Consider the following 24,438-nt stretch of genomic DNA (forward strand, 5'->3'; position numbering starts at 1 on the left):
ATAGGAATGAATCCCAAACTGATCCTACCTATGCTGGCAGAAAAGCCATTAGTGGGCAGTGAACAGGGGACACATCGCTACTGGAGTGTATCTGAGAATCCCAGTGATTATCCAGGTCAATATAGTCAGAGCCAGAAGAAAACTTTTGATCCCCTTTCTGGGTCCACACTCTTGTTCATTTGTCTTGGGGGCTGGGGGCAGAGGGGAGATTTCCTGTTCCGACAGCACCATTGCATTCTATCTTCTTTAGGTAATTACTCTGGCTCTCTGTAGATATACTGGATTTTGACTTAAGGCCCTTTTATGCCACTCCAAGAGGAAAAAAAATAAAGGCCTTAAAGTGCTTGAAAACAGCCTCAAGTCCAGTCATAAATAACTACAGAGAATTACTACCTAAATGTTTACTAAGCTGAGGGAAGAGATAAATCACATTATATCTAAATGGAATAAAAATACTAATAAATAGAAGTTTTACAGCACAGATGGCGATAGAAGCAAACATCATTGCAAATGTTTTCCTTTTAAAAGCTGATTAAAACTGAACATAAATGATGACACGATCATATTTTAAGGACAAGTGTAGGTTAAATAATTTATATATTAAATAGCTAAGCCTTGGCAAAAAAAAAAGGCAGCCTGGACAGAAATGTGTGTTCTTCATGATTATTAAACATTTTTATTGCTATCTATGGCAGAGTGCTATATGATGGCTAATGATTTTATGTTACTTTCTGCAAAAGTTAAAAATGTTTATCTTTTTATAACTTCAGTAATTTTATTACTACAGTGAGATTTACATAGGATGTTATACTAAAAAGCACGAGCAATATGCAATGACTATTGAAAATACACTGGAGTGGATTACCATGGTTCCCCTTTGTGCATTAGCAGGATACAACCAAGATCATAATTACAGGATTGCTACCACCTGCCAACTTGAAGAACTAAACCACATGCTTCTACATAATAATAAAGAATTCTAAGATTAAAAAGCAAATGAAGGTTAAATCCCAAAGGTCTCCAGGGACCTCTGAGCTGCGTGTTTCTTCTGTACTCCTTTATCATTTTTACTTGCCCACAAAGATGAAGGCTCTTCCCAGTTAAACAAGTCCATCTAATGAAATGCCTGCATTTTTACACAGCTGCTTAGAAAACAGAACGTCTGCAGTGTGCAAACTCATATTACACCTCATCTTTGGATTTACAGCTTTTTCATCTTGAAGCAGGAAAAAAAACTAGACAAATTGTTCACACTGTCAAAAAACCAGAAACTCAGCTGAGAATTTTAGAAGACATCTTAATGTGAAAAGGGGATTACTGGTGTATATATATAAGAAGACAGAGAAAAATTTCCCAAAATGCTGTTATTGGTCCATGATTAAATTTCCCATCCCCACTTTTTAAAAAAAAATGCAATTATATTGTAATAGAGTGATGAAAAAAGGATTTCTTCAGAATCACTTAACAGTGATACGAAGGAATAATTTAAATTATCTTTGAGAGTATATTAATCTAGACATTTTTGTCTTCATATGAGACCACTTTTACAATTCTGTACCCGTCCACATTTTTACTCACATAAACTTACATGTTAAATTTAATGTCAGAATATTTACATGGGGGAATTAGTATTTGCTGGTGTAAGAATGCTTCCCAATAGTCCATATTTCAGTTTAAATAAACTTAAAAGTGAACAAGGTTGTGTACAGATATCCTATGGAGTTTCTTCCCCATACTTTCTATTATTCTTAAATACTGGTAGGCCTTACATGCTTAGTACTTAAAATCACTCAGAACTCTGCTTCAAACTATCCAGTATTGCCCAGAATTTATGACCTAAGGCTGTACAACTGCCAACACATATATGCAAGGCTATCATTCCCTAGAGCCTTCCACATTATCTCTTACTCCTTCTTTCTTAAGCTTTTTAGTTTTAAAAACTATTTAACATACAACTCCACCAATATTTACACATCAATAACTTACTATGCACAAACTGAGCAAGATTACTGTCTGTTCCCAGCATCCCCTCACCATAGTAATTATTTCTGGCAAATCAAGCTAAAGATGCAGTTCCACAAGATCTTGGCTTAGGATGCAGAGCTGGCCTAAGAAATGTGAGTCAAATTTGCTCCCAATTGGTCCCCCCACAGCCACCGCAGTTGTGCTGGTGATGCTGAATTACATGACATGACTTAAAAATATCTAAGTGCCATCACTACTTCCACTGACACCCCCATTTCAGAAGGTACATGGGATCAGCAGTTTAAAGAAATTAAAAGAAAGGAACAGATTTCCTATTTTTGGAGAGTTTCTATGTAGGGTTACATTAGAACGGTATTATGGGAATTTTATGTTGCCACTTAGGATGCTCTTCCTGCTCTAAACATAGAGAAGACCCTTCAGTTATGACTTTCAAAACTGACGTTTTCCAAAGCACTTAATTCAACAATATTTTTTACAACATTGTAACTATTACACAACCTTAGTCCTGACTTCATTCTTCATAGAGAATGGGGCTGAGAAACGCGTTGGAGCAATGCCTTAGATGACGTATTCATCTTATGGTCAACTGGATCAAAAAACCCTTACAATGCAGAAATAGTCAAATTATGGGAAATACCTCTTCTAGACATCTGAAACTACAATACACGGCATTTCTGTTATAGGCTTATGAACCAGTATCCATAAGCTTTTCCATGTTGTCTGGTATACAGCATCATCCACAGGAAAAGGTTAATCTTCAGTGAAAATATCATCCCTTGGCCCTGTGCATTTGTTGGGGTTACAGAAGCTTTCTTTGAAGTTGGCTGTCATCCTAGTAAAGCTGCATTAAGTAGTTCAAATTAAATATCACTAGTAATACACATTGGTAGCAAGTAGAGGCTAGAAAGATAAAAGCTTTGGGGTAGAATTTCAGGGGGAAATAGGATTATGTTTGCTCAGTAAAATCTTCCCAAAATTATGATTTTCAGAGATTTTCAGGCCTCAGTTGTACAGAAATTAAATCTATTCAGTTCTGAAAGTATCTGAATTTGATCTGACATGCCACTACTGGTCCAGCAAATTTGGAAACATTTTTCATTTATTCCTGGTAGTGCTTTCAATTACAGAGATACTATCATTTTGAATATTTTCCTGCTATAAAGACTTCCCCTCAGGGATTACAGAAGGAAGCCTATTAAAATGTGTCCCTGTCCTTTTAGCAGACAAAAAAGAAAAAAGAAAAGACCGAATAAAACAGGAAAGATTGGAGCTCAAGGCTAAAGCAGAACTTGGCCAAAGACAGCAAGCAGGTGGGAGAAGATTACCAAATAGATACCCAAGTAGCCCCTTGAACATACTCTTCTTTGACTTTGGGATTCTGGCTAAAATTAGAGGATATTTCATATTTGTCCAAGGTTTTCAGATATCCAGCACCTTGGCTGAACTGCTAGATCCTTAAGAATCTCAAACTTGTCCCCTGCTCATATGCATATCAGGTCTTTATGTGTACCAAGCCTGTTACTCCTGAGCAGTCTTGAACCCTTTGTGAAAGAGCTATACAGATGGCTTTGTACATGCACAGTAAATCTCACTTTTTTTAGAATGTGCCCAATTTACTGCTCATGCAAAACATAAGTATACTTGTGCAGGGGTTCTGACGTTTCCCAGAAATACTGGGTAACTGTTGTGTATATGCTGTACAGCATACAGCTGCTTGAAGGAGAAGCAGCGCAGGGGGGCTGTAATTACAAGTATACTTCTACAATACGGGTAATGGTGAAAGACTAAGGAGGCCCTTTGGCTCCTCCTGATGTGATGAAGAGTTGTGGTGCTACTGATTCTCTTCAGGAGAGTTCTGGCCCAAAGTCAAAACCAGAGATATGAGTTGGCTATAAAACTATTTCAAATATGTGACAGCCACTACGATTACAAGTAATGAAGTTACAAGAAAAGGCTATTTTCAGTAAGCACCAAATAACACGAGTATTTAAAGCAAACAAATTAACATAGGCAAAGATATGACCATCTGTCACTTACAGAATCAGTGGTTAAAATCAACTTTCTGATGAATTTTTGACCAGAGAGGAAAGCCAACATACAATTACTACTGGACTGTAGTAATTGTTGTTGATTCATGATTGTAATCAACCTGAGCCCAGGCTAACATGTTTTGGTGATACAGAAGATGGGATAAAGAGGAAAAAAAGGGGAGTAGAAAGAATTTCAAGCAATTTCAAAAACTCTGGGTTTAATTTCAAGAACTGGGTTTAATAGTTGAGGGAGAGGGAAAATGCTATGACCATATATGGTGACTTTGGATTTCAACATATTTAAATTAGTCATTCAACTGGTGATTTGAGACTTGAATTGTAACTGAATTTCAGTTTTCTGGTAGCAAGCATCTGTCCTGGCGTTATTTCAGGATGTATATGTGCACTTCTGTTCCTCAGCACACAGCAACATTTGTACCGTATAAGTGATCAAAAACCTAATTTTTTGAGGGACTGAGCGCCTTCAGCTCCTATTTTTAGGATCTCTGGATAGGAGGTAGTAGTCCTCCACAGCTGATACTTCTGAGCAGCATTAAGTTGCCAAACTCAAAATACCCGTGAAATATTTAATGTAATCCAAATATCAGACCATTGATCTGATTAGAAGTTTTCTTAAGATTTACACTGTTTAAAAGGGAGAGAATTTTAAAACAACAAACATGCTATAGGGAGGACTCCTTATACGGTAAAGCAGACTCAGAGCTTAAGATGATTTGCAAATGGTATCTGTAAATATTAATGCACTTTGACATTGAATACTACATATCATACTTTTAAAATGTTTTTTAGTGTGTGGATGTTTACAGTGAAATGATGTGCTTCTTCATATGTCTGCTTTCAATTCAAAGTATGGCTTCATTATGAAGAATGATCGCATAAAGCTTAGCAGCATGAACATTCCTCCAGAATTAGCACTAAATTGACAAGCATCCTTAATACAGCCTTTAAATTGGGTTTGTGCGCACCAAACAGCTTCACGAGCATTAGCTGTTCTTCACCTTCTCTTCTACAGTTCCAACTTTTCAGTACCCAAGCTGGGTATTGACCGCTTCTAATACGGAGTGGTTTTCCCCAGGCTGGGACTTCATTTTGCAGTTGCCTTCATTAAGCAACCAGACACTAAAACTCTGCAAAATTCCTTCAGCCCTAGGAGTACTGCTTCCATCAGTATTTTTTTCATACTGTTATTACTGACTCTGGTACCTTCTTTCATACGTTCCTAAAATACCTAAGCAGAAGATAGCTATGAAGACTTCCAAACACAACATCAGTATACCAGATTCATAAGCCTAAGTCAAAATGACATATTGAAGGATCTTAAACATCGCATGTGACATTGAGAGAATAAGCGTGCTTATGGATGTATGTGCTAAGAAAAATATGGAAATTTCATTCAGATTAACTGCTGGTTAGGTGGAGTCAGCAGGCCAAAAGTGGTCAAAAGAGGTACAATATCCATCCTGTAGCATGGGAACAAAATCAGGAAAGCTGTAAAAATGTCTGTGTAATGTATCCTTCTCTATGCTTTGCCATTACTCCAGTGCATGCTTCCATTCTCAACTTCTGAGGAATTACACAGATCTTTAATTTGGACTCCAGAACACCTTGATTTACCCATATAAGATTCAGGTCATTTTGTTTACTCTGCATTTAATAGAAAGGTTTTCTTTGCCTCAATTTTCTGCAGCACCTGGCAAAAATGAACACACAGAAGGCTCCAAAGACGGTATCAAGCTACCAACAAAATCTCACTTTGCAATGAGTATGGGAGTCCCTCATATGTATGTAGTTACTTTGAAACTAACCTACCTATCTATCTGTCAAGCCAGAATACATGCTGAGGAAGATCAGGTTGCCTTAGTAACCTGAGTCCAGTGGTACAGACTCCAGAAAAACTGAATAATTTTATCTTTCTGAAGCACCATTGTGCATCATTGTGCCATTGTACTTAAATATCTTACACATAAAATAGATATATATTACCAAACTCCCCATATACACTTTGAGCTATTCTCATGCTATGGGTTATAGAAGACACTGCTTGGGAAAGCTGCTTCTTCTTTCTTCCCAGTTGCGACCCTTGCAGCTCTCATCTATTAAAAAAACTAGCACTTCCTCATTGCTCTTTTTTTGAGTTTGTTGGAGAGGAACGACTGACACCATTACAGAGCTAAAACTTCTGCTCCAGCTGTGCTGTGTATAGTGATTAATCTTGTTCAGAAAACTACTAGTTACCTAAAATTGATTTTAGTATATGATATTGTTGGACTGTTCAGAGAAACCTGTGAGAAAGAACAGTGACAGCACTCATCCACTGTGCTTGTTACTGTGAATAGCGTTTGGCTACACAAATTTCAGGCCTGAATTGTACATTGTATACTGTTAAATTGTAATAGTTGAAAGTTCTAGAGAAAGGAATCTAATGATACCCAACAGAACATTTTTAGTTCCATGAGAATATATTTAATTAACCCTTAATCATTTTCACCTTTATGACACTGGAAACACTTCTAGGATTTGATTTACAAAATTATTGTGCCATTAATAAGAGAAAGATATTATTGACATACCAAAATCCAATTTAATTACTCCCTTGATTCCTCCAGAGGCAGAGAGAAGCTTGCAATTTTCTGACACTATGTTCCATTTTTAATATTGTGGAATAGAAAATACCTCCGAGTAGGCCAGAGATGTTGCATAATTGCTTCTACCTGAGCTACAAGCACAACTATAACAGTGTATTCTGTGTACCTTGAAAGTTCCTTTTTGGCTTTTTCTGTATCAAATATCCCACTTAAAACTTTACTTATTACTGCTTGTTTGAAATATTCTCACATGTAAGAGCTTCTACAATCACTGTCAAACAACTTTCTATTCATTTTTTAAAGGGATAGTTTGTAATGTATTTACAAAAATGGAAATTACTTAACTATTTTAGGCATGGATAGCTCATCTAACTGACTACTCCAGAATTTCTATGTAAAAAAGAAAAAAATTCTAAAACTTGTTTTCAGACTGTCAACAAAAGCATGCCTGTTAACTTACATAATTAATAGACTGATATATCTTAATGAAAGGCCAAAATTTACATAGTACAAAATCCACATGAAACACATGAAAACCTAATAGAGCTGGGCCACTAAAACCTTGAAAAAATGTTGTCATCTGTGCATCATGCTCCACAGTTCTGGCTGGAGCAGCATGTGCTCCTATATAACACCACAGGAGCCTGACAGCTCAAGGTGAGTCTATCCTGATTAGGATTCCAATAAAAACCAAAGTTAAAAAAAAAGTAATCTTGGTCCACAGCCATGGCTCACAGGCAATACTTCTTGCTTTCCTTGCTGTTTTTACAGTTTTTCTAATTGTCCTAAACACCTCAACATTTCTGCATTTTCAAGACTGCATGTGTGAAGTCCTACTTCCTTTGAAGTTTATACAAATTAGGACACTGATATTTGTCACCAGAAATTCCAGATATTCATTACAGAGAGATATTGGATAAGATAAGCTGAACAAATTGAGATTTCTTCAATTAGTTCATTCCAACAGCTTGCCCTGCACTGTAATTTTGTGTGCAGCTACCATTATTTCTCCTGTGTACTGTGAGCCTCTGCGGCAAAATAATCATATGAAGTATTTAGACTGGTATGTTATCAGGGACAGAATTTTTAATTCTCAGCTACTGGAGATGGAAATCAAATGTGTTTTAAAGTACTCTGAGGAATTATCTATCCCTTTTCTTAATAGCAGGTTATACGTTTATTAGTAGCTAGCAACTGCAAAGTCTTAGCCAGGAGTATGTAATATTATTTTGGAAAGTACTACCGAGCGGCTTTTACAGTTAGTTTAGCTTTTGGTCACTGGTTTAATTAACCTTCTTTATTTTGTATATATCCTTCTCACAAAAGTAGCATTAAGACTGATCTTACACTCCAGGTGTCAAAACGTCCAAAAGATGCAGTATCCATAACTATTAAATCAATTAATAAATGTGAAAGAAATATATGCAGTAAAATGATTTAAATCCATCATTTCTGTAATACCGGACTGATAATGTAAACAGAGATTATGTGAATATCACCCTCTGATTTGCGTTCCAGAAGAAGGAAGACATTGTGAGAGGAGAATGATTATCCATTGTCAACATCATACAATAGTTCAGAAGACTGTAAAAAGTCAGTGGTATGGATAAGAGAAAATAATAAATACTCCTATTTTTTATACACTATATAGTGTGTGATTTTTTTTTTTAAATATATATACACATAAAAGACATTAAACACAAAACACTGCAAACCTAAGGAAAGCCAGGTTTACACTTCTGTGTGCAATATTAAATTACCCCTCCTTGCATATGGATTATTACATAATTGCTAATTACATGTTCACAAAGTATAAGACACTTGTCTCATTCAGTGCGAGAATGCGCCTGTTTTGATCAGAGTTCTGCAGTGAAGAAAGCTGGTGTTTATAAAACCGCTCACTTATTGCAGAAGTTGAATGCTGACTCAATATTTAGGGTTTTGGGGGTTTAAAGTATAACCTCAATATTACTTAATGCACTCTCCAAACACTACGCTGAAGAGAGAATCATTCAGTTCCTCCTGGAATTTTTATAATGTCAAATACTCTAATATCCAAATCTCTCATAATGTATTTTTACAGTGCCTAGTTTCTACTATCCTCACTAACAGCCAAAAGTATCCACTGTTCGGTGTGTTCAATCTGAAATAATTAGGATTTGATTTTCTGGAAACACATGTTTCAGTCCCAATTTTGAGTGCTCAGCATGGTTGCAAATCAGAACACAGATTGTCAGCTTAGCAAAAAATGACAAATACCTAAGTACCAAATCCACTGTCATTTAATAATACATGATTTCCCCTTCATAAGTCTATACTGGCTATCCCTAATAACCTTCTTGTCCCTAATCTGCTTTCAGGCAGATTTTCTCCATCACCTTTCCAGTGATTGAGATGAGGCTGACCAGCCTGTAGTTTACTGGTTCTGTCTTCTTGAAGACAGGAGAAACATTTACTTTTTTCTAGTTCTCAGGAACCACCCCCAATAGCCATGACCTTTCATAGATAATCAAGAGCAGCATTGCAATGTCCTTTGACACTCGTGGATGTCTCCCATCAGGTCTCAGGAACTTGTTTATGTCCACTTTGTTTAGATATTCCCCGACCTGATCTTTCTCCACCAAGGTAAGTCTTCCTCCAGACTTTCTCACTGGTCTCAGGGACCTGGGATTGCTGAAAGTCTTACCAAGGCTGGTCTTACCAATAAAGACCAAGGCAAAGAAGACCGAGTACCTCGGTCTCTTCCACGTCCCTTGGCATGAGGTCCCCTCACCCCATCCAGTGGCAGGCCCACATTTTCCTGCTCTTTCACTGCCAGTAGGAGCCTTTCCTGTTACACCTCCACGTCCCTTGCCAGATTAAACTCCAAGTGGGCCTTGGCTTTCCTAACCCCATCCCTGCATGCATGGACTGCATCTTCCTGGGCCACCTGACCCTGCTTCCACCTCTTGCACACTCCCTTTTAATGTTTTGTCAGACGCTCCTCCTGCCTTTTGCCACTTTTCCTTGATTTTCTGTGTATGAGGTTGTGTATGAGGGTTCCTCAGCTTCGAGGAAGTGATGCTTGAAAATCTACCAGTTCTCCTGGGCGCTATGGGATTCTTCCAAGCAGGTCCCTGAACAGGCCAAGGTCTGCTCTCTTGAAGTCCAGGATTGTGTTCCAGCTTTTTGTCTTTCTCCTACCTCTCAAGAACCTGAACTTCCTGACCATCACAACCCTGATCCATTCTTCCTTGTTTGTACATATGAGGTCTAGCAGTGTGCCTCCCTTCATTGGCTCCTTGATCACCTGTGTCAGCAAGTAAATGCACTTCAGACATCTCCTAGATTGCTTGTGCCCTGCTCTGTTGCCCCTCCAGAAAATACTGGGCTAATTCAAGTCCCTCATGAGGACTAGGTCTGTGAACATGAGGCTTCTTCAACTTGTCTGAAGGCGGCCTCATCTATTTCTTCCTCCTTATCAGGCAGTTTGTAGCAGATACCCATCACATCATATTAGACTTTGGTCTGCCCTCTAACCCTGACCCATAAGTTCTCCACTGGCTCATCACTTGTCCCTGGGCAGAGCTCCATACCTTCCTGTCACACTCCGTCCACTATTTCCTCACTTTCTTGTGAGTTGTCATCCCCATTCCCCACCATTCCTAGTCCTGGCTCTCTCCTCACAAGGTTGGCCAGCTTGTGGCAAAGATGCTTTTGCCCCACCTTGGCAGGTGGATTCCGTCTTTTCCTAGCAGGCCTTCCTTGAATTCCTTGTCCAATCTCCAATTAAATCGTCCTGATACATAACAATTATTATATTAACATCAAAACACATTTAAAATAAAATCTAACCATCACTACAGATGTAGTCTTAGCTGAAAGGCAGTATCTCTATAATGCAATCAAATATCAAGAAAATGAAACGTTTTATGTGAACCCATTTTGTAATATTGACACAGTTCTCCATTTAAATAAGGGCTTTTGATTTTTCTTGGTAAAGAGTCAAAATAAAATAGAAGAACTTTTAAAAAAAGTTTTGTTACTTACAGTGGTTGAGAATGTCTAATACCTAGTCAGAAGAGACTGCGTGGTGAAGTTCTAACCCTTCAGAAATGGATTTTAATGGAAGTGTTGACACAGTGTTAGCTATACCATCACAAGTACAACGCCAATACATTATTCCCTTATGGTAACAGTCAGTGTTGAAGCTGCCCTGTAATTCGGCACAGAACATTTCTATACTAATGTAATGTGACAATGTTATGATGTCTGCTATTTTCTATGCCATAATAGCAGTATTTGTTTCCACAAACATGCCATTACATTCACTAATATGGCTATACTTAAAGACTGCCCTAGTAAAAACAGATGTAAACTTTAGAAAGCAGATAATCTCTTATAGATTTGTTTTGTTTTGTTTTGCCAGAGTAATTTTCAACACTACTCTTATAAAAAAGCTGAATTCCCTGGGAGGATTGCTTTCACTACATAACCTGCTGTTAGAAACAGTTACGATGTTCATGATGTATTTTCTCAGAGGAGTTGCATGCATCCATCCATTTGTAAGAAAAGCCACTAACTGTCCTTTTAGTACAGTCTTCTATATAATCCCATTTTGTAAGAACAACTACTACTGGTCTGCTTTACACTTATCAGTGTAACACTTCTGTCTATCACATCTAAAGAGCGCTGTTGCCCTGAATCTCCAAGTGTCATATCACATCAAAAGAGAGAATGATAATCTGTATAGCATCTTGGGGTCAAAACTTCCCCTGCTTTGTTTATCTTCCAGTAAACAGGAAACTGCAGCACACAGAATGTTCCTACCTGTGCCACCACGGAGGCTTATGGTCTACAGGCACTCCATACTCACTGTAGTGGAGTACTGAGATTTGTAACTAAGCAAAACTTTTGTGGATTAAACTGTGGGTGTTCCTGACTACAGTTGTAAAACCGTAGCCTTACCCTTGGCTGGCCCAGGTCATTTTCCATAGGAATATATTGCCTAATCTTCTCCTTCTCTCTAGCTGACATGCGGAGGACACTATTGGACTGGGAAAGAAACAACCTGCCTCACATGGTGCTTATTTTGAGAGAACTTTTAAAAAAATCTTCATTTTAAGCTGTGCACATTTTCACCTGGAATAATACACTGAACAGCACAGGAGTAATAATTTGCTATTTTAGGAAAGATTAAAGAAACTTCTTGCACACTGTATTAGTAGAATGTACTATAACAATTTTCAAGAAACTATTTCTTTCATTATTTCCTCCAAACTCTGTTTTGGAAATTAAAGACAAGAATGATACATGTGAAACGTTTACATAGTAAAGCCTAGGAATGACGCATGTCAAATCTTCGTGCACTGAGGTTACTATGGGAAACATGCTGAAAGTATCAACTGAAATGCAGCTAGGTAATTTGTGCACATTTATGCAAATTGCAGATGATACAAAACTGGGAGGAGTGGCTGATAGACCAGATGCGTGTGCTGCCATTCAGAAGGATGCTGACAAGCTGGAGAAGTGGGCTGACAAGAACCTTGTAAAACAAAGGAAAATGCCAAATCCTGCACGTGGGGAGGAATAACCCCATGCACCAGGACAGGCTGGGGCCTGACCAGCTGGAAAGCAGCTTTGCAGAAAAGGATCTGGGTGTCCTGGTAGACACCAAGTTGAACATGAGTCAGCAATGTGCTCTTGTGGCAAAGGCCAACAGCCTCATTGGCTGCATCAGGAAAAACATCGCAGAGAGGTTGAGAGTTGTGATCCTTCCCCTCTACTCAGCACTGTTGAGATGCATCTGGAGCCCTGTCTCCTAGTGCTGGGCTCCCCAGTGCAACATAAGCATAAGTCCAGCAAAGAGCCACAAAAGCGATTAAGGGCTTGAAGCATCTCTCATATGAAGAGAGGCTGAGAGAGCAGGGACTGTTCAGCCTGGAGAAGGCTCAGTGAGGATCCTATCAATGTTTTAAAATACCTGACGGGTGGGAGTAAAGATGACAGAGACAGATTCTTCTCAGTGGTGCCCAGTGACAGGACAGGAGGCAATAGGCACAAACTGAAATTCACGAAATCTCATTTAAATATAAGGAAAATGTTTGTACTGTGAGGGTGACTGAGCACTGGCACAGGTTGCCCAGAGAGGCTGTGGAGTCTCCATCCTTGGAGATATTCAAAACCCAACTGGACACAGCCCTGGACAACCTGTATTAGTTGACTCTGCTCTGAGCAGAGGGGTTGGACTAGACAATCTCCACAGGTCCCCTCTCACCTCAGCCATTTTGTCAGTATGAAATTTCTACCCAAATATATTCCCTAAGAACTGGTGGACAAAATAACAGGGAGGTGTGGTGGATTAATCCTGGCTGAGGGCCAAACTCCCACCCAGCTGCTCGCCCATTCCCCCTGCTCTGACTTTGGTGTTCCCTCTGCTGTTTCTCACTCTTTTTGTTCCCTCCTCCTTCATCTGTCCAGCATTTTGGTAAGAATGGCATACTTTCTAAGCATGTTTTCACAGAGGTGCCACCAGCGTGGCTGAAGGACTCAGCTGTGCCCTGTGGGGGGTCTGTTGGAGCTGGCTGTGCCCAGCATGGGGCAGTCCTGGCCTCTCCTCACCGAGGCCACACTGCAGCCCCCCGCTACCAACACCTGGACATGGACATCCAATACAGGAGGGATGCAAGTCTCCATAAACGAGGTACTTTTAACTGTTTCTCTTATGACCACTGACACTTACTTTTAAGTGGTCAATTTTTGGGTCTGATAACAAAAAATCTCTACCTATGAAATTTTGATGTCCTGAATACTCCATTTTACATAAACCAGTACATTAAAACATAAACTAAGCCAAGAGCCTGTCTGTGTAGCGATGCTGGGTTAGATTTCAGCTTCTGTCAACCAGCATCGCTCCATGCGCAGTCTGCAATGGAAACACTCTCACACACACCGCTCAGGACCATGCCTATGTCCTTCTGAAGGCGATGCATTTTTCAGCATCAAGCAGGTGCTATTCCAGACCTGTCGCTGAGATAATCTTTCTTCACATGAAGGGAATTTGTCTTACTTCAGTGCTGCAGAAGTTTAGCCTGTGGTGTGCAGCCTATGCAAGTTACTAAAAACTGTAGTAACATTTCATCACTCCTCTTTCCATTATGTTCTTCCCAAACACAGCAGAGAGAAGACTAGGAGCATCTAGATGACACTGAGATTACAACATCATTTCTCCTGCTTTCCCTTACATACACCATTATGAAAAATCTCTCTCGTTAGATTTGCTTTGCAGGTTTTTGGTATCTGAACTAATGTGAGGAGCCAAGATAAAGCAGAAACCAACTGTATTGTATTTACCAGACACTGCATTCTATTACAAAACATCCGTATCTAAGATAAATTTATATTTCATGTTTCTGATAGAAGAACATTAAAAAAAAAAAGATTTATCTGGGAAAAAAGTAAGTATTTTTGGCAGCCATGTACTAAAGGTATTCTTTTACCATCGTTGGAAATAGTATATTGAGAATTATGAGATTGTGTGCAATGTGGTCCATAATGTTACCATACAAATGAGCCTTCACAGATTGGTAAATATCTTTCTTACGTAAATTCATCAGCTCGCCAAATTTATGCAATAGCTGTCACTTGAAGAAATAATTCACAGAATATTCCAGGTCCAGACATCAGTTACTGCTAAGACAAATTTATAAACAGAGTTTTTCCTTTGCTAGATGTGGAACATATAACTTCTTATTCACAGTTTTTAGTTACTTTTGGAAGAACTCAAAGATCACAGAAGAACAGAAATAACAACTTAAAAGTAAAATAGAAACAAATCATTTTCTCCTGTAGCAGATAGGGGATTGAAATCTTTAAAAATATATGTTTAGCAGTATGACTAATCACTCATATTGCTGGGAAGGGCAAACTCATATACATAAAATGAACCCAAACCTTTGCTCAAATTATCTAAAGTTTTTTGATTCCACATTTCATTTCTACCATGACAACAATTGCAGAAAAACAGACTGAGGGTGAGTCCTTTCTATAGTTTTCAAGCATGGTCAAGAGTAGAAAAGTGGAACTTTCGTGAGAATAATTAATGTAGCTTTTACATATAATTCATTTTCTAGCCTTGTGCTAGATACAATTTGAGCCAAAAGCTCTTCAGATTATAATTATTCTGTTATTTTAGGGTTTGTCCAAGAAGTTACACCTTGCTGTAGAGTGGAGAACCAGAACAAGACATAAAAATCCAAAATGCTTGACTAGGTAGTTATACCATCACTTTCTATCATCAGTCATTCATTCAGATAAATGTATACAAATAGAAATAAAAATGCTTAGCCTTAAAGCAATTCCCTCTTCATATGTACATAAAAATGTGCAACATTTGGGTATTTCAAATATGATGAGTTAAAAAGAAAACTCAGTAGCTCACTTTAATCAGTTTCCGTGGATTATTATGGCTCTTGCATTACTATTCCACATTCACTTCTGCATAATTCTATTTAGATCAATAAGGCTAGATTGCAATAAAACTAGATTATGACATTGGTGAATCAGGCCCCTTATTTTTGACACATTTAAGCTTTTTCTGAAAGACCAGATGGTTGGTGTATGTTATGTAGTTTTTTTCAGATGAAATTTAAAAGAACTAAAACACTCGCCATGCTTTTATTATTGGCATGCTTAGTGTGTCACCTAAAGAAATCGACAAAGGGAGATAATGAGCCTTGTCAACTGTTTCACAGTAATTATAGCCCTCATGATATAATGCTACAAAATTACAATATAGCTTAAGATAATAAAATGCAAAAGGTTTTTTCAATCAGGAAAAAAACTCTATTCGTAACATTTATGCAGGAAAGGGATTATTTCAAACAGGTAACCATCAATATATTAGACATGCAATCAAGTGTAATAAAACCAAATTCTGTCAGTGTTTGATACTGCACATTGTCCAAAATTTATACTGTATATTTTAGCTATGTTCTTCCCACAAGCCTTACAGATTTTCACAGGGTTTGCCAGTTCATTTAAATATCTAATATTAAAATAATATAAAGCTTCAGTCACTTGCTTCAAATATTGCCTTAAAACTCTCGAGAGCTCAGATCAGCATTTTTTAGTGTACTTACGGTCATTGCATAATGGTCCACTAAAGGAGGTCATACTACAGTCACAACTGAATCCATCCCACTGCTGTAAGCACACTCCCTGGTTCGCGCATGAATCCTCTTGGCACGTTGTGCTGGGGCCTGATGAGAACACACAAAAAAGAACTTGCACTTTGTCTTCCAAAGAAAGGTATTTCTCACTGGATCACATTAACTAGTTGCCAACATCTCAAATCAAATGAGTAAAGAGTTACCAAGTAAAACACACAAACTTGTTGATTTTGTAGCAGCATATAATATCAAAAGGGTGTTTTTCTTTAGTTTTAAGATTGATATGTCAAACACATAAGAATGTGCAAGCTGAAGCAGAGTTATTCCAGGTACAGTGGGAATGTTAATTTTGTTGCAAGTTATTTGTTAATCTCGTGTCAGACCATTAACTGGCTAAATGTTTTCTAAAAACTTCAGTACTATTTTTTCCTATAAATACATTTCAAAGCCAGATGCCACAGAAAGCAAAGCTCTGGGAGATGAAAGTAAAGATTAGAAAATAAAATTAAAACCAAAACAAAATAAAAAAAATAATAAAATGAAGCTACACTATACAATGCTTTTAATCCCACAAATTATTTTAAATGATTTAGGTCTGAAATTAAGAAGAGCTTGGGATTCTTTGGCAGGAATGTTGGCAAGTACTGATTCACATGCTTCAGGGATCCCATGCAGTTTCCTTTTTTTAAGGGAGAATGCAGAAAATCAGACTACTAATGAACTGGCATGCCAAAATGTGACATACGCATGAAAAACAAAGCTACTCTATTTCTAGAGAATCATAACTAGACTACTGAAATATAAAGAAATTTGAAAAGGAATGATCAAAGCACTAAAGCAATCACTATACAAACATATTCAAGACTGAAAGCCTTTATGCAAGCTATGCTGGAAAATGAAGGTTCATGTAGCCCATTGTTTTAGAGGTGTGAAAGACAAAATCTGAAATAAAATAACACATTTTAGTTCTGAAATGTACAGAGCATTCACTGCAGAAATCCAACTGTGCATTGGGGGTTTCAGTCTTGTTTAATACACACAGGGCTATCTACCTTGCAAATCAGCTTTCATCAATGCAACTTTGTCAGCAAAATAAAAAAGCAAAATATATTAAATGTTAGTAAGCAATATTGAAATGGCAGCAAACACAGAAAAAAAACATTCAGAGTAAAGTGCATGCTGCTGTTAAAGAGAGAAAGAAATGCCATATAATGCAAAGAAATTAATGCTAATAGCCATAAATCTTCAGGCAAGCCAAAATAAGAAAGCAGTAATTTGCCAGTATTTTACTACAAATATAATGGTTAATTGAGCTGATGACATATAATGAAGGAAAATTAAAAGTTTTGTTGTTTTTTTTCTTCCTTGGATAGATATGAATGCATTAGCAGAGTAAATGCATGGCTGAATCCTGACTAGCCATTTGTCATGTTCAGATACACTGAATTCAAGAATAATTAGCACCATCATCCTCTCTGGTCTTTCTTTTTTCTAGCCCTTTCTTCGTGACTGGTGAATGAAGACTGAAATACAGACTGTGAACTACAGATTACTATGAGCTCACATACACATTTCACACTGACTTTTGACACTACAAGGAAAAACTTGGTTCTGGGATTACAAAATTCTCCTAAATTGTTTTGGAGAAGACACATCAATATCCATTTGAAACTCCCATTGCAAGTCATTGATGACAAGGCAAAACTGGTCCAAAGATTATATAAATATCCTAAATCATCCTGTAGAGAGAAATCCACTTAACCCTTCTTTGACATTACAGCTCCTTCAAAGAACTCAGTGTGGGATTTTCTTTTGATTTGCCAGTATTTTAAAAAAATCGATATCAATATGATTTAAGTCAGTTCAATGGCCACTTGCTTTAAATGAGGCACTGCTCGAGCACACCTCTGAACCAGGGCCTGAACAGTCACCAGTGTGATTAAGAACGAGGGCAGTGTACGCTGCATCCCTGTTTCGGCAAAATTATTATCTGTTCTATTTTCTCCTGTTCAAATAATATAATAATAATAACAACAATAATAATAACCATAACTGATTGACTGCAGTAGGCAGACATAGGATAGTGATCTCCTTTTCTTTGGAGTTTTGAGCCCAGAAGTTTAAACATTTGGGCATTACATCACCCTTTCTTGAGCTGGGGATTATAATGACAGAATCCCGTAGCTGACAAGACAAGACACATTTTTTTCTCACCAGATTCTGCTACTCGGAAACTTTACAAAGATGAAGTGAAAATATCTGTAGGTGTTTAAATGTTATATATTCATGCATTTATTTACACTTTAGTTATGCAATGTTAAATTTCCTCATCTTTGCAAAAGTAGAGCAAAAGTCACAAGGACTTAAAAGTACGTAAACTGCAGGACCCTGTAGGCACATTAAAAAGTGCATGTTAAAACACACATATTTGGAAAAAATACAGATAGGATCTTGTTAAAAAGCAGGGTATTTTGCTTTTTATGAAATTGATTCTTAGCACTTTTTCCTTATCTATAGTAGTCATTATTAAAAAATTGACATCAAGACTACCTTACATGTAAGAATTCCTTTTAATAAAAGTAGGCTTTTTTTTTTTTTTAAAGAACAGAGGAGGACTGTTTAATGTCAGTAAATACTATAATATTTACCATAACAGGTTCATATCTTCCTATATATATTACAGAACTAAGCTATTTAGTAAAAAAATTGTAATACGCTTCTCAAGCACTCACCTTTTGATTCACATTCTATTTAAATATTCTAATTTATTCAGTCTTCACTGTAGACTTTTTAACTGACTGGATTTGATCTCTCATTTACATTTGTCTTATGTGAGGGCTTACATGCTATATATTACACAAAATGCATTATTAAGTAGCATGTACAATGTTTTACTATATATTGCAAAAATAAATTCCATGTCTCACCACCAAGAATCTTCACATATATTAATACCTTGAAACTTTTCATATAGTTCATTTAATACACAAATTATATTATATATGCACACGCATGTACACAGTGCATTTTCCTCTTAAATATATTAAAAGTATTTTTTTATCATTCTGTAATTTCTACAATTCTGCTTTATTTAAAGTGTGTAAAGAAAGTACAATGGATTTGACTAGAGAAAAACACTTACAACCTGGCTCTGGGGTTTGCTGTTCACAATCCGAAGAGCTAGTTAGCATATTTATGTTTCTAGCTGTTAGTTTCTATCTGTTCTAGCCATTGAAAATTTGTCAACAAGGTGGATTCAGCCAAGTGTAAATTACATTCAATGCTCAATGATAGAGAACAGAGATATCTATCTGCCTGTGGCTGAAATTTCAAAATGCAAGCCTTACAACTTGCCACACCAATCCCACGTGTGGGTTTGCAAAAAAACATTCCAAAGAAAGAATTTTTAACATGCACTTATGACAGTAAAGTTATTGAGAAATGTCAACCTTCTAAGAACAAAATCCTAACACATAAAATTAATTAGTGGTACATCATGGCTTCACAGTTTGACAGAAGAGAGAAAAAGAGCTTTCACCACAGTTTTTTTTTTTTTTATACCAGAAAGGTGGGGAATTCAATCCCATAAGAGTCTGAAGAACATCAAATCCAAGTGCCTCACTTCTCAGGAAAGGTTTTGCAGCAGGCTGATGTCTTAACAAAGGACATATACCCACCAGTACAGCCAGCCATCTTTTGGATTGAGAGTGGCGGTGACTAATACTTACTGTTTTGAAATTACTTCTGCTGCTGTGTCCTGAGCTCTTTGGACTTGACATCTCAGGGGGCTTACAGAGCTTACGCATCCCATTGCAGCATGTGATAGATGCAAAACTGCTCAGCTTTGTAAGGATGGAGACAGTCCTATCTGTACACAGCAGCAGAGCTATGGGCAGCTTGAGGCATACAAGAGACTTTTAAGAGGCAGCTAAATTTGCAAGTGACTTAAATCATATTTTAGGTGTCAGAACATTTTTTTGTACATCTGATCCATAGTCTGCAGACAAGAGACTGACAGATGGGTCAGACAGGAAGACTTGAAGTAAACAAGTGAGATGGAAGAGTTAACTTGCAAGAGTTAAGCAGAAAGGTTGGAAGGGAATATTTCATTCCATGCTGTTAAAGATTTCCTTCTGCGGGCAAAAGACTTTTGATGAGACAGGTCCCTGGGAGCCAGGCAGCACATCTGGTTTGACCATTTTGCTTGTGTCAGATAATGTTGGTGTCGGAAAAAGCTGACTCTCCACCAAAAAGGAAAATATTTGTATGGCCTTTATTAAATTGTTGGTAGCTTTATTAAATTCACCAATAGCTGAGTTGTGCCACTGGTTTAAAAGGTGAACTCACACTCTAGGCCTGTGGCAATATTTCTTTGAAGTACATAAAATTCATTTAGATAATTACATAATTTCAAAAGAAGCTATGAAATGCATAATGGAATTAAGGCATACTTTGAGACTCTGAAGGGATGGTGCAGGCATGGAACTTGCTAACGTTATTCAGAAAGCAGAATCTAATTTTCTAAACTCAGTGACAAACTAATTTAGTCATATTTTTCCATTCCTGATAGAAATAAATAGACACTAAAGCTATAGAAAAATAAGTTGTGAATTTTACATATTTCTAGGTACTATCAATAGAATTTATACTGTTAACTAAAGGTAGGAGGTAAAGAACAAAAAAGTTCCACCTGTACAAATGTACTGTAGGCACAACGAAAGAGGAGACAGAATTTATCCACCAGAAAGCTTTATCTTGTGAAGCTTGAAGAAACCCCCCAGCTCTGCTTGGATTTTTTACCATGTCTATTTGCAAACTTAACAAACTTGATATCAAAATCATCAAGATTCCAACTTGAAATTCTACAGTGTCATTTACACATTTTTCTGTCCAGAGACGAATGGCACTTGAGAGGGGGGAGAACACATAAAATTGAACATAGCCACAAAATTCAGAATTACGTGAAATCATAGTAAAAATAACGTGGGATTAAATGACAGCTAGAAAAATAGCTAGAGATTGACATCCCTGAATTATAAATACACCTCTTCTAATTCTGTCCTCACTTAAATTCCATGATATTCCAGATGAGTCAATAAAGACATAAAAAATGTGAGATAAAACATATTTGGCTGTAAGTGATTTCAGATAGGAAGGCTCATGACAATGCAAAACTCAGGGGTGAGCAAAAATAGAGAAGATGGAAGATTGATCTTGAACAGTTTCATAACTTAGCCTTGAATTAATCAGCTCAGAACATCTGCTTTAAAAATGGAATTAATTAGCTAATGTCTCAGCATTAGCAAATGCCTAAGTATTATGAAGATACAAAGGACTTCATTGAAGCTAATTGTTATTGTTTCTATCATTAATTAAAATACATCAGAAGTAAACAAAATACATGCAAAGTATCTTGCCACTGGAGAAGGATGGAACCTACATTAAACATTTAAGAAGTTAACTCATGTTCTCAGATCAATCTCTGTGCTGTAGGGCAGGCACACACTTGTGTCTATAATACTAAAAAAAAATGCAGTCTTTATATAAGAAAGGGTCAAATGATCAATTAGAAGCAGGTAAAATATAGTCTCTCCGTGTTTGGAGTGTACATATCAACAAAACTCTGCAGGATTCACACAATACTTTCACTATGATATAAAAAAAAAATCAACATATTTAATACCTTCACATCCTCTTTCTATTTGCCCATTACAGAAGAGAGCATCTGAGATTAGATCAGGGAGCCGTCCATTCAAGTCAACTGATGCAAGACAGCCTTGGAATCCCTCTTTTGCGTGCACCAGTTTTGGCAATGACTTATACATTTCTTTGGCCACTCCTCCAATATACAAATCACCTGTTAAGGAAAAATATATATTAGATACAGAAAAAACCCTGTAGAATCTTTGACCTGCTTGATCTTCTGGCCTTTTTGTGCTGAATGACAGGCATCTCAGAACAACATTTTTCAAAATAAATGCAGAAGAAAACACTGATAGCATATATGATGTGAAAAGATATTGCAGGACTATATTTTTTCAAATGCATATGTAGACTTCACATTTGTATGACTAATTACTTAGAAGTATCTGGACATTTTTTTTTATGTGCCAGCTCCTATATACAGGAAACATGCATCTATTTCACAGTTGAGGATTCAGTCACAGGATCTCCATCTAGAAATGCATCTAGCACTGATGCATGCTGTTAGCATAGTCAGGGAACCTGACCACAGATCATCACGATTATGGATCCAGCAGACTGAGAGAAAAGGCAGTAAGTGGAGCACCAAGATCCACCTAAAGTCCGTGTATCCAGAATCATCCATTTAAAAGCACACCAAGAAATAAAGGGTTTAGGGACACATCTAAGGAGAAACTTAGGGATACCATTGTTAAGCAGTGAAATGACTGATTCTTCCCACCAAAATTCATACCCTGTGTCAGTCATGTGGGAACAGGGGGAGTTAGATGCCTTTAAAATGGCAATCTGCACACTGAGCAAACAGAATTTTATTGCCAAAAATAATTCTGATGACAGACACATATTATAAACAGCTCTCTTTGATAAACCTCAGGCAACTTAGTCAGGACTGAAAGCTAGTGCTTTTCTTCCTTTGAGTAATTCATAGCTCTGAGACTTATTTTGCAAGGACATAACTATAACTTTCCTCTTAAACACCGAGGGAGGGGATGCTTTTTTGTTTTACAACAATTCAGGCTGTACCTTTCTTTCATGTGTTTGGTGTCTCTGGTGGGCAGAACAGTGATCTTTCAACCTAACGTAACTTAGCTCCCTAAAGTGTGCCTTAAGTGTCAGACTATAGGTTTAACTAGGTGTGTTCCATACCTGTTGCTGAAGACATGCTGCAGAAACAAATCTGAGCTTTGCCTGGCCAGAGAGGGGAAGCCTGCTCAGTGTGAACACACCCCTAGCTAAAAAGCTTCAGTCCTTCTCCTGGCAGGCAAGATGTGCTTGATTCTTTCAGTCACAGACAGAAAGGAATAAAACCATGGTTTCCTACATCTTACATGAGTTTACTGTCCTGCTCTGTTATCCCCTAACTCAGAAAAAGCAGCCATCTTTGCAAGCTTGGTGGGAGTGCTCTGAGCATGCCGACAGGCAAGCCCCTTTAGGCACGCAGGAAGAGGACCATCTGAGCTTCTGAGAAGCACTGAACCTGTTTGAAGGAAGGTGCTTATGGGACCATCCGACTCTCAAGCATCACCCAGTGACAAAATTCTTACTCTACCTATGCATTAAATCCTCACTGATGCCATGTTTTATGCTAGCATAAGTTTTCAATAGACTATCTGAATATACATTCTGATCTACACTGTGCTTTCCAGTATGTCCCCCAGTTTGGATGATTTTGGAGCCTAGGCTACAGGATGTACCAAAGAATGTTTCTGCGTCACCTCAAATGCAAAATTGTTCATTTCCTAAGTGTTTACCAAGCTTTGTAGGCTGATTTTATAGAGACAGAACTCAGAATGTACTAGCTATCATCACTACCCCATGTGGCTAATTTTAATCTCCCTCTTATCGGTATAAGCCGCAGTCACACCTTTTCCTGGTTCTCCTGGCATACTGGCTTGTTTGCAAGGGAGTGCAATTTAGTGCTGTTTGCAATCGTTTACAGTTTGCCTGCAAGGAAATGGCCTGAAACAAACAAATGTCTATCAGACTGTGAAAAATTCTTAGTCACTACATACCAGCCCTAAAACTCAACTGTATTTGAGTTAGTGAAATGGAGATAAAAAGCTTAGGAACATGCATATTATTAATCTTATAAGCCATCCAACCAAAAGTCTTAGCAACCATTATAGCATCATGTACTAAGAAACCTCAAGCTTTCTCCATTCCACATAGATAATTTGAAAAATAAGATAATGCTTTCCTCTAGAGCTTTGAGGTACAGTATGAATCTCAGAAGCATTATATTAGACATAACAGATTAAAATATGGTGATCCATATGTTCCCACAAATGGGATGTAATTCATTCACAGCAGAAAAGCTTCTGTATTTTTCAACCAGCTGAACTGGAAACCAAGTAAAAACTCTTGCCTCACGATAAAGGTTCTTCATCTTTTTCTCAGGTGGAACATATAGAAAGTAAAACCCTTCCAGGTTTCCTGAAGATCTGTGCTTTCAATCATCGTCAGCTCAGAATAGAGAGATAATTCATCTCAATTGATTCCAATGGATTTAAAAGAGGGAAACTCCAGAGAACAATACTAAGAACATCACACCTATGCTAAAAAGGTTAAACTTGGTCTATTGGACATGACACATGCAACCTCTTTTTAAATCTCCCAACATATATATTGGCAAAACAACCATTTTTATTCTGTGATGATTGGTTAAATCTTTAAAACCGCAAACTTTCAAACTGATCCCCTGCTAATTCCCAAGATCCATCCCTCAAGCGTATAGAGATTGCCATATACAGTCATATAGCAGTTGTCAGTTATGATGAATGGCTAGTAGAAGTCCAGCTCAGTGTGCCAGCATATGAACCTGAACTCAGAATATTTGCTCCTGAAAATACACACTGGAATATTTTCAAATAGGTATCATATGCACAGAAGTACCATACATTAAGTTGAGTCTAAATAAACTGTAACTCTACTGTTTACTTACATTTCCTTATGACTATTCATAAT

The 24,438-nt window shown here is 37.4% G+C and overlaps 1 protein-coding gene across 31 annotated transcripts in view; it reads right to left on the reverse strand.

Moving 5' to 3' along the window:
- NRXN1 (neurexin 1) overlaps positions 1-24,438 on the reverse strand; it is a 743,929-nt gene that overhangs the window by 341,658 nt on the left and 377,833 nt on the right. For 17 of the 31 annotated variants that reach the window (XM_076334784.1, XM_076334782.1, XM_076334791.1 and 14 more), the window contains 2 exons: positions 21,455-21,628; positions 15,742-15,861 (listed from right to left, as the gene is read on the reverse strand). In XM_076334784.1, coding sequence (XP_076190899.1) covers positions 15,742-15,861; positions 21,455-21,628 — 294 coding nt within the window. Of the gene's footprint in view, positions 1-15,741; positions 15,862-16,823; positions 16,851-21,454; positions 21,629-24,438 lie in introns of all 31 variants that reach the window. The other 14 variants (XM_076334774.1, XM_076334770.1, XM_076334764.1 and 11 more) reach the window with 1 other exon arrangement.

The sequence above is a fragment of the Aptenodytes patagonicus genome, chromosome 3, assembly GCF_965638725.1.
Source record: "Aptenodytes patagonicus chromosome 3, bAptPat1.pri.cur, whole genome shotgun sequence".
Lineage (NCBI taxonomy): Eukaryota > Metazoa > Chordata > Aves > Sphenisciformes > Spheniscidae > Aptenodytes > Aptenodytes patagonicus.